The sequence below is a fragment of the Megalops cyprinoides genome, chromosome 15, assembly GCF_013368585.1.
Source record: "Megalops cyprinoides isolate fMegCyp1 chromosome 15, fMegCyp1.pri, whole genome shotgun sequence".
NCBI classification, from domain to species: Eukaryota; Metazoa; Chordata; class Actinopteri; order Elopiformes; family Megalopidae; genus Megalops; species Megalops cyprinoides.
The window spans coordinates 26659802-26674722 of record NC_050597.1 but is presented as its reverse complement, the minus strand read 5'-3'; the positions used below and the strand labels follow the sequence as shown (position 1 = coordinate 26674722).

General features: G+C 44.4%; 1 protein-coding gene across 2 annotated transcripts in view; it reads right to left on the bottom strand.

Annotated features, from left to right (window-relative positions):
• Positions 1 to 496: 496 nt before the first annotated feature.
• The window catches only part of hspa12a (heat shock protein 12A), a 52444-nt gene continuing 38019 nt past the window's right edge, over positions 497 to 14921 (bottom strand). Inside the window, exons 7-12 of one of the 2 annotated variants that reach the window (XM_036546639.1) lie at positions 14496 to 14667; positions 7603 to 7689; positions 6555 to 6659; positions 5717 to 5975; positions 3296 to 3399; positions 497 to 1171 (exon numbers count right to left, since the gene is read on the bottom strand). In XM_036546639.1, the coding sequence (XP_036402532.1) occupies positions 540 to 1171; positions 3296 to 3399; positions 5717 to 5975; positions 6555 to 6659; positions 7603 to 7689; positions 14496 to 14667 (1359 nt within the window). In that variant the 3' untranslated portion in view covers positions 497 to 539. The remainder of the gene's footprint in view (positions 1172 to 3295; positions 3400 to 5716; positions 5976 to 6554; positions 6660 to 7602; positions 7690 to 14495; positions 14668 to 14921) is intronic. The other variant, XM_036546640.1, reaches the window with a different exon arrangement.

Sequence of the window (14921 nt, the reverse complement as noted above, 5' to 3'; positions counted from 1 at the left end):
CACCATTCTCCCTTGCTTCCATTTTAATCAAGTGATTTCCAACCCCGGGTCTGTGTCGGTTTAAATACGAACCATCTGATACTACATGTGTTAATAGTGAATTGGCTAAGCGTGATGGAACTTCATATGGGAAGTTCACGTACTGGAAGTCTGTAAGCCACCTGCTATGTCGATCTGAACTGAGCTGCTTCGTATGCTATCTGTGAGCATATACTGGACAAGGGCGATGAAAGAGCCAGCATTGGAGAGGACATTTTGGCTTTCCCGGGGTGGGGGGGTTGAGGGTTTGGGGTGTTGGACAGACTGGGAAAGCAAGAGAGGGGTGGTGCCTAGCCTGGACTCACTACAACCAGAGCGAATGAGCGACGTGCTGTCAATGTCGCTTTAATGTTAAGATAACGTATCGAATCTGCTTGCGGGACCGCGGCGAAACGGCACCGCGGGCATCACATGCTGGCCAGGAGGAGGGGGTGGGGGGGGGGGGGGGGTGGGGGTGTGAGGGGCAGAGGGGGGCGGACGGAGGGAGGCAGGGACAGGATCTACTGGCTGAGGAAGTCGATGCTGGCCTTGACGCTGCGGGAGGTGGCCACGTCGACGGCCACGGCGCGGATCTCCGTGTCCCCGAACTGCATGAGCGTCTGGATCTCGCGGCGCGCGGCGGGGCTCTCGGTGCCGCTCACGTCCAGCCGCAGCGTGCCGCACTTGCGCACCCCGGCGTCGCTGATGAAGCCCACCTGCTCCTTCTCCGCGCAGTAGATGTGGATGACGATCACCTGCTGCGAGGGCTTGGCCGGCGTGTAGCTGCGCTTCACCGTCTCGCCCAGCGCCACCGACTGGTCGGCGGCGATGAAGGTGTCGAAGACGTCGGTGCACCAGCGCGTGCCGTCCTTCACCAGCATCTTGTCGGGCGGGTGCTTGCCCTCCACGTAGCGGTTGAGCACGCCCACGCCGTAGGTGAGCGGCGAGCGGCGCACCTTGATGACGCCGGGGTCCAGGCCGAAGAGCACCGCCCCCTTGAGGATGGTCAGGCCCACGTCGTGCGGGATGATGATGCGGCAGCGGCCCTGCAGCATGCTCTGCACCGCCTGCTGTAGCAGGGGCGACTCGGCGAAGCCGCCCACCAGGAACAGGAACTTGATGTCGGACACTTCCGGCTTCTCAAACAGCTCACCTGGGGGGCAGGAGACAGCATTACCATGGGAAGCCCTGGCCTTTTGCTCCAGCATTCAGAGATGAGGGAAAAAATTTTGGTGAGAACCAATGAAAATTTTATGTTATAAACCTAATGAGAGCACATTTTATCAAGGACTGAGTAATTAGGAAACTGCTCTTATTCTGTCTTCATTAACTGGAATATGTGTGTTTATATGACTGATCACCATGAAAATAAAAAAAAAAAACTAAGCTCAAAATACATCACAGCAGACATTGCAATTAGTGCATTATACATATATGCTGATTCTTCATATGAATGAATTTTATCATGATAATGTAGGAGATGCTTTAAACCAAATGTATAGCCTTTAGAATTTGATGGTTCCCACTCTGTTGAACACTGTTCCTACACTGTCCACTTTGATTCAGTCTTAGCATACATCTCTATTGTATCACTTTTCTGAATTTCCTGTGAACATTCTTCTCATTTTCATTTACAACTGGCTTAACTGACTGTATAGGTAAGGAAGGCGATTGTAATTATATTTACATACCAGAATCATAATAAACTTAAAATTAGAGGTCCTTTATCAGCTAGTTAAATCATGTGTAAATCGGCCGTGGCCAAGTGACAACCCCAGCCCAAAGTGCACCGTCCACTCCAGACCAGCCTCTCGTGCCGTCAGCCAGCCAGCCAGCCAGACATCAAGCAGAGTGTACCAAAATAATATGACCTACTTTCCTCTCTGCCCATGAATAATGAATAATGAGCATGCTCACTTTAGGAAGGACGCCTGAACTCTGTCGGACAGGACAGCATCAGCAGAAGCTGGGGGGGGGGCTGCAGCGTCTGGCTGCATGTCTGCTCTCTCCAGTGCAGATTCACTGCTGCACGCAGCTGCATTAAATATTACCCACCGGCTGAGGTAGCAAACTGAAGACGCTGGTTCAAACACGACCTACACTGATGCAATATGCCCAGTTTCAATGCCGCCTTAAAGCCATGAATGTTATACATACCAGGATTTACGAAGGTCTCATGTTGGTTGATTAGAACCACTAAGGGCTTTGGAGGGATTCGAACCATTGCAGGAGACAATGGCATTTATTTAAGGGTAACATGGAATTCAACAGTGACAGGTTTGAGGTAAAAAAAAAAACATTGTTTAACCTTTTGATTAAAGCATAACCTACTTGGAATCTAATGGTCTAAATTCAGCACTGCACAGAGTGGGTCTGAATCTAAACAGCGAGACCGTGCTTACATCCTCAAGGAAAGTACTTAGTCATAATAAACTAAATGAAAAACACCTAAAGAATCTCTTTATGTAAAATGCCTAGCAAAAGTTGACTGACATGTTAGAAAATCACATATAATGACAAATGAAACTTCAAGACATACATTTTTTGTACAGTCAGTAACTCTGCATTTTCATTTGGGTGCATCCCAAATGTGGCCTTAATTAGAATGACTGTGTGATGGCCCCCCCCCGCCCCCCCGCCCCCCCCGAGAGGCACCTAAAACGCATTTGGCTGAGCTGGCTGAGCGTTATTGAGGTCATACCCCTAAGGGTGCCACTGAGCCGCTCGCCCAAGCAAAAGCTCCCTGAGGTTCAGAGGTACCCCCAAAATGACACACCTGTCACTGTTCGTAGGTTTTGGAGAAACATAAAAATTTCATAACAAAAAACTGTAATAAGATAACATTCTGTACTATTACTGGGACAAAATACACTGTCAAAAGAATGATAACAGATTTTGATTGCGATTTTAGATTTTAGAGTATCTGAACACATGTTCCTATAGGGTGTGTTTAATAATTTTATGTTTATCTATTTTTGATGGGGTGGGCTGGTGTTTTTCTTTTTAGCTGTTAGCTAAATTTTTAAATGTTAAACTTTTTAGATAATAGCTGTTTTGATTACACTTTGGCAATTTTTCCATGTGACTGATAAGCATTTTGCACATATTAAAGTGAGCCTCCAGTGCATGGCTATAGCATTATGGGATATAGCACAAGCCCTTCAGTCTAATACACCTCTAATTTCAGGTTGTGGTATACGCCTCCGCCAATTTTATGAACGGTGACTGCAAGGGACTGATGGTGACTACCATGGTGACTATAGAGAGAGGGACTAACTGAGGTGCTGGATGATGTGGTCTATGGTGGGCTTGAAGAGGGCGTTCATGGCGTCCGGGTTCATCCGCAGCATGCCCTGGGAAGACCACTTCACAAAGTCCACGCTGGGGAAGAGAGAGAGAGGAATGTCATTTTTACATGTAATCACCATCCAGGTCTGCTTGGCTTGCTCACGTTGTAGTTATACTCTTCACAGTGGTAGCAGTGTGTAGTACTGGCAGGGGAACTGAACCATGGTGCATCTATTCAAAACCCTCAAGCTTATCCAAAAGCCTCGTGTCAAACAGATACTGCCCACAGACCATGGTCTCAACCTTCACATTTACCTGTAAGATTATGCTTTCAATAATCTTGAGTTGTCTTACATAAGGCTGTACTCCTTCAGTTCAATCCCACGTAAGATTATGTCCTAATGTAGACAAGCTTGAGGTATTCAATTTTTACAGTCTGTGTTTTTGAACTTGAGGTTGTGGTTACGGTTTGGGTTTGTGATCAACACAAGGAAGAACAGTTCACAAGATATGAAGGTAAATTTCTGTGGTATAAATAAAGAAAATCCATTGGAATCTCCAGTTATCAGTCAGCCAGTAGTATGGAATAGTCTGACAGCTTTGAATGTGCGTGTATGCGTCTCCTTGTTTTTTGGGGTTGTTCACTCTTCCAATTCCCCAGAACCTACAAATTAGCCTTCAACAGACAAAGGAGGCTGTTTGTTTTCAGCTGAACCATGCTTCTGCTGCAGACAGCATAATATACTGTACTCTGGTACATAAAACTCAAGTCTATACAGGTTTATTTCAGGTGATGACTATCACTGCCAATAGTGGAAACAGCTTTACTTGTATGCAAAAATCGAATACTTTTAAGAGCAATATTTTACAAGCATATCTCCATTTCCTCCTATTATAGCTCTTTTCCCTGGTGTATCTTAAGAAGGCTTGAATCATCTATGTGCCTCCTCAAAGCACTCTCTAAGGTGCCTGCCTTTCCAGTTAATGGTAGTGATCCACTTCAATAAATATGGCACCAACCGGTGTTACTGAACAGAATATCTTGATTCATGAGCCGCAGACCCCCCCGAGGGACTGGTACAAGGCTGCACTTCTCAAAAGATGAAGCCATCTTCAAAGGGTTCAAAAGGACCCACAAGGACATGAAAATCTATATGCGTGCGTGTCTTTGCCATTACAGATTACACAGTGCAGACCTCCACAGACTAGAGAAAGTGGGTGAAAACATATGTCTTACTGTTGTTTTATGTGATTTAACAGCTGTTAGCAAATCCCATGTTGTAACTATAAAATAGTGGATTTCAGAGTGACAACAGCTAAATAAGATGAGTAGAGTAATAGTCATGGCACAGGGAACTAGACTAGCAATGTGAAGGTTGCAAGTTCAAATTCTATATTGGGCACTGGTTTCGTACCCATGAGCAAAGTGGTCTTATTAAATTATATCAATAAATAACCAACACTGTAAGTGGTAAAATACATGCACATACCCTTGGGTAATTTAATAAATCACTGCAACTATGTTACATATTACTAATATGTAATCTCAGAAATAACATTGGCTTTACTACAGCGATTAAAGAAATCACAGATATGTCTCTCTGGAGTTGACTACTGCCTTCTGTACCACGCCTTCCTTATTCCACTGATTGCTTACTATGCAGCCCACAGTAAATGACATTGGCAGTACAAATCAATGTATTGATTTACTCCTCTATGCTGCTCTTTGTTACAGATGTCACAATATCCATTAGCTGAATACCCAGTTACACGATTGTTATTAAGGCAGTTTACGGGAAGCAAAAACCCAGTTTCTTAAGTTGGTCAAACTGTAGACTAATGGCAACAAATCATCGCAATGACAGAATATATCAATACCACAGAAAATGCACAAGCATTTCCCAAACGGAGGTAGGAATGCGATCACAATCCGCAGTAGTGGTTAGCAATTGTTTTTTGAGATCAATGTGATGATGGACTTGGTTCATAAAATATTCAGGTGTACTTCTGTTGTATGAACACAGAAATATCATGGGGACTGTTTAGCCATCTGACAACCAGTGCTCTAACTGGCAGCTTGGAATGCACTCGCATGTGCCCCCTAGTGGTACAAAAAGCCACTACATCCAAGCAAACAGCAGACATACTGCATACGTACAGCTGAGATGGCAATTCTTCTCTGCATTAATGAACACATGTGAGCTCTGATGGCGCTCTCAAAAATCTTACAAACAAGGCGCCCTGTTGTCAAGGTGCTCTTTCAATGTTTTAAAGCTCTGTAAGTTCAGACTAATCAGCCGAGCCAGAGAGGAAGCCCTGCCCCTTCTATCTCTCACATGAGCACACGAACACGCACACACATGCACGCACGCACGGACGCGCACACACACACACACACACACAAACTCACTTGCTTTTGCGCAGTGCGTGCTCCACGCTGTGGCCGCGGAACTTCTTGTAGTAGTCAATGAAGGAGAAGGGCAGGTTGATGTTGAGGGGGTTGGTCCTGTCCGGTGCGGCCGCCCTCTTCCGGGACTCGAAAGCGATCATCAGGTCCACCCAGGCCGCCGGCCGCTTGATCTTGAATTGGTCGATGAAGTCCGGCCCGAAGATCTTGCAGAGGAGCTTCTCAAACTCGAAGTCGATGCCGATGGAGCCGTAGGGACCGCCTGAGTGTGACGTGGGCGAGAGTCAAACAGCGTCCATAATTACATTTAATTACAGACGTAATTACGAAACTATTTTTAGAGAGGAGCTGTTTTTACAGAAAGAAAAAGGCATTGATGTTGGATTACAGTAGAGCACAAAACCTAGTGTGCTATTGAAGAGGCTGAGATTAAACACTGTAAATTCTGTCACTTGCTGGATGCTTTTATCCAGAGGGACTTGCAAAGCAAGGGTACAGAAGTGCATCAAATCAAGTCACAAGAGCAATGGTACATACAGAAAATGACAGACCGCATCAAAGCATGTGCCAATTGTTATATTTTTTAGATGTGAAATTTCAAGGATGACAGTGTAACTCCAGTTGTAGTGTACCTGGTGGGAAGTCCTCCGCTATGCAGCATGGAGTCTTTCATTACATTTGCATACAATGCAGGTGCACTGTTCATTTGCCTCGCATTACTTTGGGGGGAAGGTGGCTCCTGACAGCAGCATCTATTTGCATTGTGCTGCTTCACAGACACTAAAGGCTGTAAATGGATGTGGGTCAGGTGAGAAGGAGCGGTCACCATCGGTCACTCTACCTGAGGCTTTGTAGAGCTCTTTCAGGTGTCCCTCTGGAAGCCGGATCTGGTGAACCGTGAGGTCGACCGTGCCTCCCCCGCAGTCCACCACCACGTACCGGTCACCTGGAGGCCAGCACAGAGGCATCACTTAACAGACAGACAGATGGGGGATGGGGAGGGTGGGGGGAGGCGTGTTGTTTGACAGGCTTTTGCTATGCCTGACCGCTCTTGCCCTCCTCAAAAATTATCCCGTTTGGGTAGCGCAAGAGCAGGCTGGCTGACTGACACAACCCTTCAAACCATGTGGGCATTTTTGACCTAGATTTCCTACTCAGACATGGTGCATCGGCCATGAAGCAGAGGGGACTGAAAAATAAGCTAGTTCCCACACAGGGCTGGATTCCTGTCTTAGAGTGATGACTATTATAGAATCCCTCAAAAAGAGTGTCCAATGTATCAGTGTGTCCCTGAGACTGTTTATGCTGGGGAAAAAATATGTCAAAATGCATTTTTATGGCAGACGTCTGTGTCTGTGTTTATATGACCTTTGTTTGTAAGACTCAGGCATTTTTCAACCCCTTGCTCTGCACTTAATCATTCCTATGGGAAGGCATGTGGGACATCTTAAAATCGCTGTATAATCACATATGTCACACCAATGTATTAATTAGTACTGCCTAGTGCACGTCTGCATTTCAGACAATCAAAATAAAACAACATACTGGTAACAGTCACCTCCCACCCACCCCACCCCCAAAAGTGTGTTTTTTCAAATTTCCAGGACCACCTCCGTAAACAAAGTCTAATGTTTGATGCACAGAGAAAATTAGAGAAATTAGACAGTGAATTGAACAGACAGGCATCCAGCAAAACAGAAACAGTTAAGCTACATTGTAGTTACCAATTGAATAAATAAAAGTGTTTTTTTAGGGGGGGTGGAGGACTAGGACTAGGGTGGTGGTCAAACCCCTGTGTCATGGCCAGCAGTGGTAGCAGAAACAGCAAGAGCAAATACTGTGTGGGTGGACAAAGTGAAGAGAGAGAGAAAGAGAGAGAGAGACTCTACCTTCTTCCAGCTCCGACCAAAGCTCTCCTATGACATTTTCCACCAAAAAGGTGCGGCTCTGCCGATTGCGCCGGACATGTTCCTTGGCTGGTTATTGACAGAGAAAGAATGACCGAGTGTGAGAAGGCGGAAGCGCTCAGGAAAGCTCAGGAAGTTTCACAATGTAAGGCAAGCGACAGAATGAGTGTCTCAGCGAGTGGGAGGCCCACATTGCTGAGCAAACCCCGCTGAGGGGAGGGGGGGTTCTCAGAGTCACCCTGGCAGGGCGATGCAGCAGGGACTGTGTGAACACTATGGTTAGTTGGGGGGAGTTAAACTGTATGGCGATGATGGCAAGCATGCTGTCCCCACCCCAAATACCTGACTCTTCAACCCAGTTTTTTTCCGAGATTTGCAGATACATGCAGAAAAAATAGCGCTAAACCTGTTGCAAATGCAAGAAGTCCACAGCATGTGTATTTCTGGTCACTTTGGAATTGCCATGATGCTAAAACATCCCATTCTTCGTTTGCATGTCATTGAGGTGATGCACAGAAAGCCAATGCCATGTTACTGCCATAAAAATATAACACCTAGCTGTGTCTCATCTTAAAAAGGAGGAGAGTGTTGCGCAATGAGAGAACAGCTGATTGATTATCAGGTGCACCTATATATGATACATGTCTTCCTGACTGTAGCACACAGGATGTTTTCAAGAAATAATTTGGCAGAGTTGCCCAACACTTCTTTATAGAGCACCATTATTATGACCCACTCTAATAAGGTGATGAGAAATAATGATTCGGGCGGCTGGATACAGCAAGGGGTTTATGCTTACACCGCTTGGTGTCTTGTTAGTGTCAAACCGCAAGAGACAGCAGGGCCGAGACACGGGCCAAATCCTTCATGGCCCGACGCCCGGAAGGTTTTAAGTCACCTGCGAAAAGATCCGCAGCTGACCCTCTCTATTCATATCCGAATCAAAACAATAATAACTATCTGTCCACCCATCCACCTCTGAGAACGAAAAGGCGTCTGTGCTTTTGAGGACCGGGGGTTCCCCGTCCCAGGTGCGGCCTTTGTGTGAATGCTGTCGTTGTGAGGCGGCGTGTGATTGGCAGGGAGTGTGCAGCGCAGATGGGGCTGTTTGTAAGGTTTCGGCCTCCTCCGGCAGCTGGAGTCCAGGGTCTGCGGCTGCCGCAAATTATTGAGTGAAACCCCCAAACCGTTCTAGCATTTCTAGTTCTAGTAGTACTGGTAACACCAGCTGGTGTGATCGCACATTAGCTCCCGAAATAAATACTGTGATAATCGGATTGATTCGGATTTCATCCGTGTACTCACAGCTATGACAGCTGTCAATCAACGGCCTAAGGTCGGCAAACAGTTGGTCTTTTTCTCCGCCAGTTTTGCAGGCCATAATAGCCACTTAAGATAGGTGACACAGAACTGTAATATAAACCATAGCTGTACGGAGAGCAGGTTTCCTAACAGTTTACCAAAAGCCAAACATACCTTGTCAGTGCCCAAAAATTGCCACTGTTTGTCATTGTCATTGCCATTGTTACTAGGGAGGCAATTTATTAGGTGTAGACTTTCTATAAAAACCCTTGCCTAGTAGGTCATTATTTCAGGAGAATGGCATTGCAGCTATCAAATTTAGTGGATCCTGTACAACAAAATGACATTCATTTACATTTTATTTTGACTACAGCATGCACAGAATATGCAAGCACATTATACAAATGTTAACTAACAGCTGTTAACTAACGTTAACTATCTTGGCTCTCCTCAGTATATATAAATTCATTCACCTCTGTGGTTGTTATAAATGACAATGCTGGGAGCCAATTTTTTAAATCATTTTCCAACCTCTAAAGTTATCTTTTCAGTAAGGCAACTGGTATCCGTCTGATTGGCTGACGATGACATCAGAGAAGAATCAAACCCCTCGTGGCTCGTCAGCGTTTGTAGTAGGAAACAGCGGTAGTGCGCACGGCAAGCGATGTCGAGGCACGTTTCCTCTCTGACAGCTGGAGCAGCAGGGGGAACCCGCGAATGGATTCCTTCCCACATCTGTCACGGAGAAGGAACACAATCGCCCCTGGGAGAGGGAGGGAATCGCACCCCCCCCCGCTGACACCTAATGCTCCCTCGGTGCTGTGGCATCGCGGCGACTGAGGTGCAGCGATGGGGGAACGTTGTGGAAACGCTGCGGGAACGTTGGGTGTCGAGGGACCTGATGGCCGAGATAACGGAGGGAGGAAGCGGCGGCAGCTGCGTGGTGAGAGCTCCTTCCTGTGGGCCTCCCGACGAGACAAAAACACCCCCACCCCCGTCACCCAACATCCTGACACTCGTCTCTAAACTCAGAGCGCCATTAAACTCACGCACCCTGGATGTTTCAGACCCTTTTCCGCCAGGGCGGAAAGCAGAGCCAGCGCCACAGACAGTTGGGCTCATTGTCTGAGGAAGAGCAGCCCATCAGGCCTGGCTGGCCGGGGCTAAATAAAGACCTGGACCCAAGCGCTCCCCTGAAATTTCAAATTTATTCTGCAATCCTTTTTAGTCAAAAGGAATATGAGCTTAATTGCCATTTCATAGCAAAGACTGTTTCATTCTTCAAGGTTAAAGTAATTTATTTAAATTAAAGACTCTTTCCTTCCTTCAAAAAAAAAAAGCCACATATAATTACCATAACTTCTCCACTCTTTATATGTGAACGAGACTCATTTATTATTCATCATTACTTTGTAGACACTTCACTAACCCTAACCTTAGTCGCCTATTTTTTTGTACTTTATTCTGTGCACTATACACTTACCATTCAGAGGTATGAAAGTGTATTACAAAATAGATATAATACAGTTCCATCTAATTAAAAGAATCTTTTATAATTTTATAAATTATAGACCCAGCAATACAGTTAATAAAATGTTAATACAATCAGCAACATGTCAACAGAGTAGTTATAATTGAGCTTGGAGAATTAACAGCTCAAGATAGCTTTAAACATAGACCCTCACTGTCATGGCCTCAGACACTACATTACAGCTGTTAGAATGCAAGGCCGCAATGGCCACAGAAAAATGTTAATTCCCTTAAGGCCAAATATAAACATGAAATTAGGGACACTTTAGAAACTGTAACGAAGGCCACTTGTTGTTTCATCAATGCAGTGCCCATACACTGTGACGTGCATGCTTTCAGCGTGAACACCCACATACAAAAACCAGACCTGACTTGGCACCTAACCTTCGTTGTCACACGTTGTCATTCTTATGGGTTTTTTTCTTCAGGGCTTTTCTCTGAAGAATTATCAACACTTTCATATCATTCCCTCCAATAACTGACAATGATTATTTCACAAGCATATCTGATTAAACCCTGAAACAAGGTTTTATTCGAAATTTATGCGAAAGTTATTCGCAGGCGAAAGTGGTCAGTTGGATGCGCGAAGAATATGAATCAGCCACCCGTATAAAGCAAGGTTATAGTCAACTAAAAACTTTTCCAGGGTTTTACTTTTGTAAAGAACAACCCACGGTGCCTTTCACTCCTTACAGTCATACAGTCACACACAGTGACACGGTGACTGCACCCTCATTTTGGTACGATTAAGCGGGTGAAGAAATGCACAATGCCGTGCCTCATGGAACCACAACATGAGAATTGACAGAGCTGTTCCGTTAAAGTGATGGATGGAAAATGGCTTTCAAAATGTAGGCACATGCAATGTCTGTCTCGTTATTATGCGGTAAGTCTTGTCATCACCACGTTCAGAGGATTTGCATTTTACTCACACTGACAGAAATGTCAGACGGCAAAAACTGCCAACCGTTGCCTATTGAAGTCGAGCATTGAGCAATGGCAATATTGGAGAATGAAGTCACCTTTGGCACTGACCCCAGAACAGCGTGAGACAGACTTTCACATAGAGACATAAATTCGCTGAGCCGCATAACAAAGATGAATGGCTTTATAATAATTAGCCCAGTGATTTTGGTTATATAGAGTTAATATGATTATGAAATAAAAAAATGTTGACCTTCACGCGTGTAATGTCATATTTGTGTCCCTATGTACAATGATATATATCTGTGAAATAATACATTCAGTTATACTTGCTTTTGAAAGATGAGTCACTATTTAACCGAGATTGATTTAATAAGCTGAAGTGAAAAAAAAAGGATACTGTCAAGTAGAATTGCAAAACGGCCTTTGCAATTTTAATGTGATTGAGCCAAAGCCAAGACAAAAGCAGAACACATCGAAAAAATTATTCTGCACTTTCTCACAAATGAGGCCCCTGAAAATTTAATTAAAACTGAAAGAGGATCAGAAAGTGGAGTCCTTGTTAGTGATATATGATTCAGAGGTCGGGTTTAGATTTAATGAATTAATGAATTTTACTAACATTCTGCCTTCTGTATAACACAAAATGCATTCTTTAAAGTAGCTATATATGTATAAGGATTACCAAGAAGGGCTAATGTAAAAATGTTACACTGAATAAACTCTAGATAACAAACAGGTCTAATTTAGACCTATGTAAAGCCTACATGTAATCTGCTTTGTCTATGAATTTTTTGTCAAATGCAATTTTGGTTTGCATGCAAAAATAGTTTTGCAATGCTAGCAATCACCAAAAACTGTTTTGTAGCGGTAAAGACTAGGGTTTGTAACCAAAAGGTTGCTGGTTCAATTCCCAACTGGGGCACTGCTGTTGTACCCTTGGGCAAGGTACTTAACCCACAACTGCCTCAGTCAATCTTAAGATGTATAAATGGATGACGCTGCAACCTATATAAGTGACTCTAGATAAGAGTGTCTGCCAAAATACAATAATGTAATATAACGTAATATGACAATGGTCAGACCAAATAGAGTAATAAATTAAAACTATGTAAAACCTGTTATCTTAAGTGTTCAAACATCGAGGAAGAACAGCGTTCACATCAACGCATGCCTCAACTGCATAGATGAACTTAAATAATGACTGACATACGGATGAAACAAGAAACCTAACCCAGGACAATATTTAAATAACATGCAGGGGTATGCATCAGAAGGAACGCTCACTCCTGTCAGACTGAAGTAGACCACCAAACCAGCTGGTCTAAGCTCACCAATGGGAACAAATAAGCCACCGTGCTGCCCGTGGTCAAACTCACTGGGGGTGTGTGAAACCAACTGAAAAATTTCAGTTCAGTTTAATCTCGGAATGGGTTCGTGCTTCTTTACATGAGGACAAACACAATGTTTCTTCAAGCTCTCTAGCTCTCTTCTACCTCTCATTTTAAAAAAAATAAATATTCAAAGACAGAAAGCACACGTTTGGACTTACGTCTGTGACTTCTTCAAAACACAAAAAAATTAAAAGAATCAAAGAAGAAACTTTGATTTTGTCCTCATCAAGGGGAGTATGAACCTTGCCTTTCTCTGACCAATAACACTCTTGCGAACCACAAGAGAGATATGTGAATAAGAAAACAAAGCGCTGGGGTTAGGTGAGCGGTGGTGGTGGTATCTACCCCTTGATTTGCTATTGCTGCTTCATGTGCTGGCAAAATGGAACTGACTCTCAGTCAGGGATGGGCAGTCAGTACAGTGAGTGCTGTGGAAACAAGCACTCCTCTTCCTGTTTGTGTTTGAGGAGATCAAATACGCGTATGAAAGATTTATTTTTTAGTCTCAAACACAAAAAGCAATCAAACCTCATCCTCTCGCCCAGCCCCTGCTTGCAATGTTTTCTGAATGCAGTGATTTGAAATCAAGTTATTCTCCACAGGTGTGCTGAGAAAGAGAGGGTACATACAGTATTTCACTGCATTTCACTACATCGAGAACAGTACATTGGGAATGAGTAGCAAGAGCAAGTGAGAAAAGGAAAGCAAGAAAAGTCTGGAACGTGCCGACCTGAATAACGAGATGTGCTCATCTGTAATGACTGGCCACTGCATGCGTTTTTACAGGGAGTGATCATGCAAATGCCAGATGGTGAGTTTGAAATTCAAAGCAAAAATGTGACGTTTACAAGCGCTAAGGTCATAAAGTGGTGCAAGTTGTGTATATTCTCCCAGGTTGGGCAGCCAGTCTGCCCAACATTACAATTATGCAGAGCTCCAAGAATATACATACATGCCCTTTACAACCAGCTTGTAAATGGGGAATAAATTTGCATGCATACATCAACAAATGGACATAAACATAGATCCTCAAACATATGACAGCTGTTTTGAAAACGAGAACACATGGTGGGTACTTTGATACTTTTGTTCAATGTATCATGACCTCCATCTCTTCACTGGCAGAAGTCTCAAGACAAATGAGCAAATTAAATGAAACTCAGCAGGTTAATGAATAACAAATTGCTGTTTTTTTAAAGTAACATGTACTTTTCTTCTGCAGTGTATTTACTGAACCAATGACCAGAGGTGAGTCATTTGTTCTGTGGGACTATGACTTTCTTAATTTATTAATTATAAAAAGGCTGTGTTCAGGGTAAAGTCTGAATTATGATTCAATTATCCAAGTATCATTGGCAAACTGTGCTCTGCCGCATTAAACCAATATTAATGCGCATAAAAATGTTATGCTAAAGAAGACTGCTCACCACTGATAACTGAAGATGTGTGCAGAATTAGATATGAAAATGGCTCACTGCACGCACAGACTGGATGGTCACTAGGTATCAGGAATTTTTCTGTAAGCTCCAACTGTGTGACATCCACAGGGGAGATACACAAAAAACATAAAAAGATACTGTTTGTCCTATTAGAGGAGGAATATGAGGGTGTTAATTTTGTGAGTGGTGGGGGGCAAGCTGGCGCAGGTATGTACCCTGGCTGTTAAGAGAACTTTGTGAAATAGGGGTTAGCCATTGAGGGGGGTGTGATGAAGGTGTGCTTTACCCTGTGTCATCCCTGCTCCCACGCTCTCCGCGGGGCTGTAGCCGTTCACCGCGGTCTTGGCGCCCAGGTCGATCATCTGATGCAGGCGGAGCTTGCGGCAGTAGATGGAAGCAGCCTCAGGCTCTAGGGCGATGATCAGCTGGTCGGGGTTGTCGCGGGGAACCAGGCCAGACTGAGAAGGGGGGGGGGGGGGGGGGGGGAAGCATAGACAGGAAGCATGGACGTTACTCCCTGTGTGGTGGCTTGTGACCTGCTTCAGTGGGGAGGAGCTCAGGAGTAAGAGTCACTTCAAATGTACCACTGCTTTAACCTTAACCTCACCGTCACTAAAAGATTTAAGAAGCAGCACGGTGAGGATTCCTGTTACCCTAGTAAAAGCAGTAACACTGAAACATCACAGAACGTCCTGAATCATTCGTGGATGGA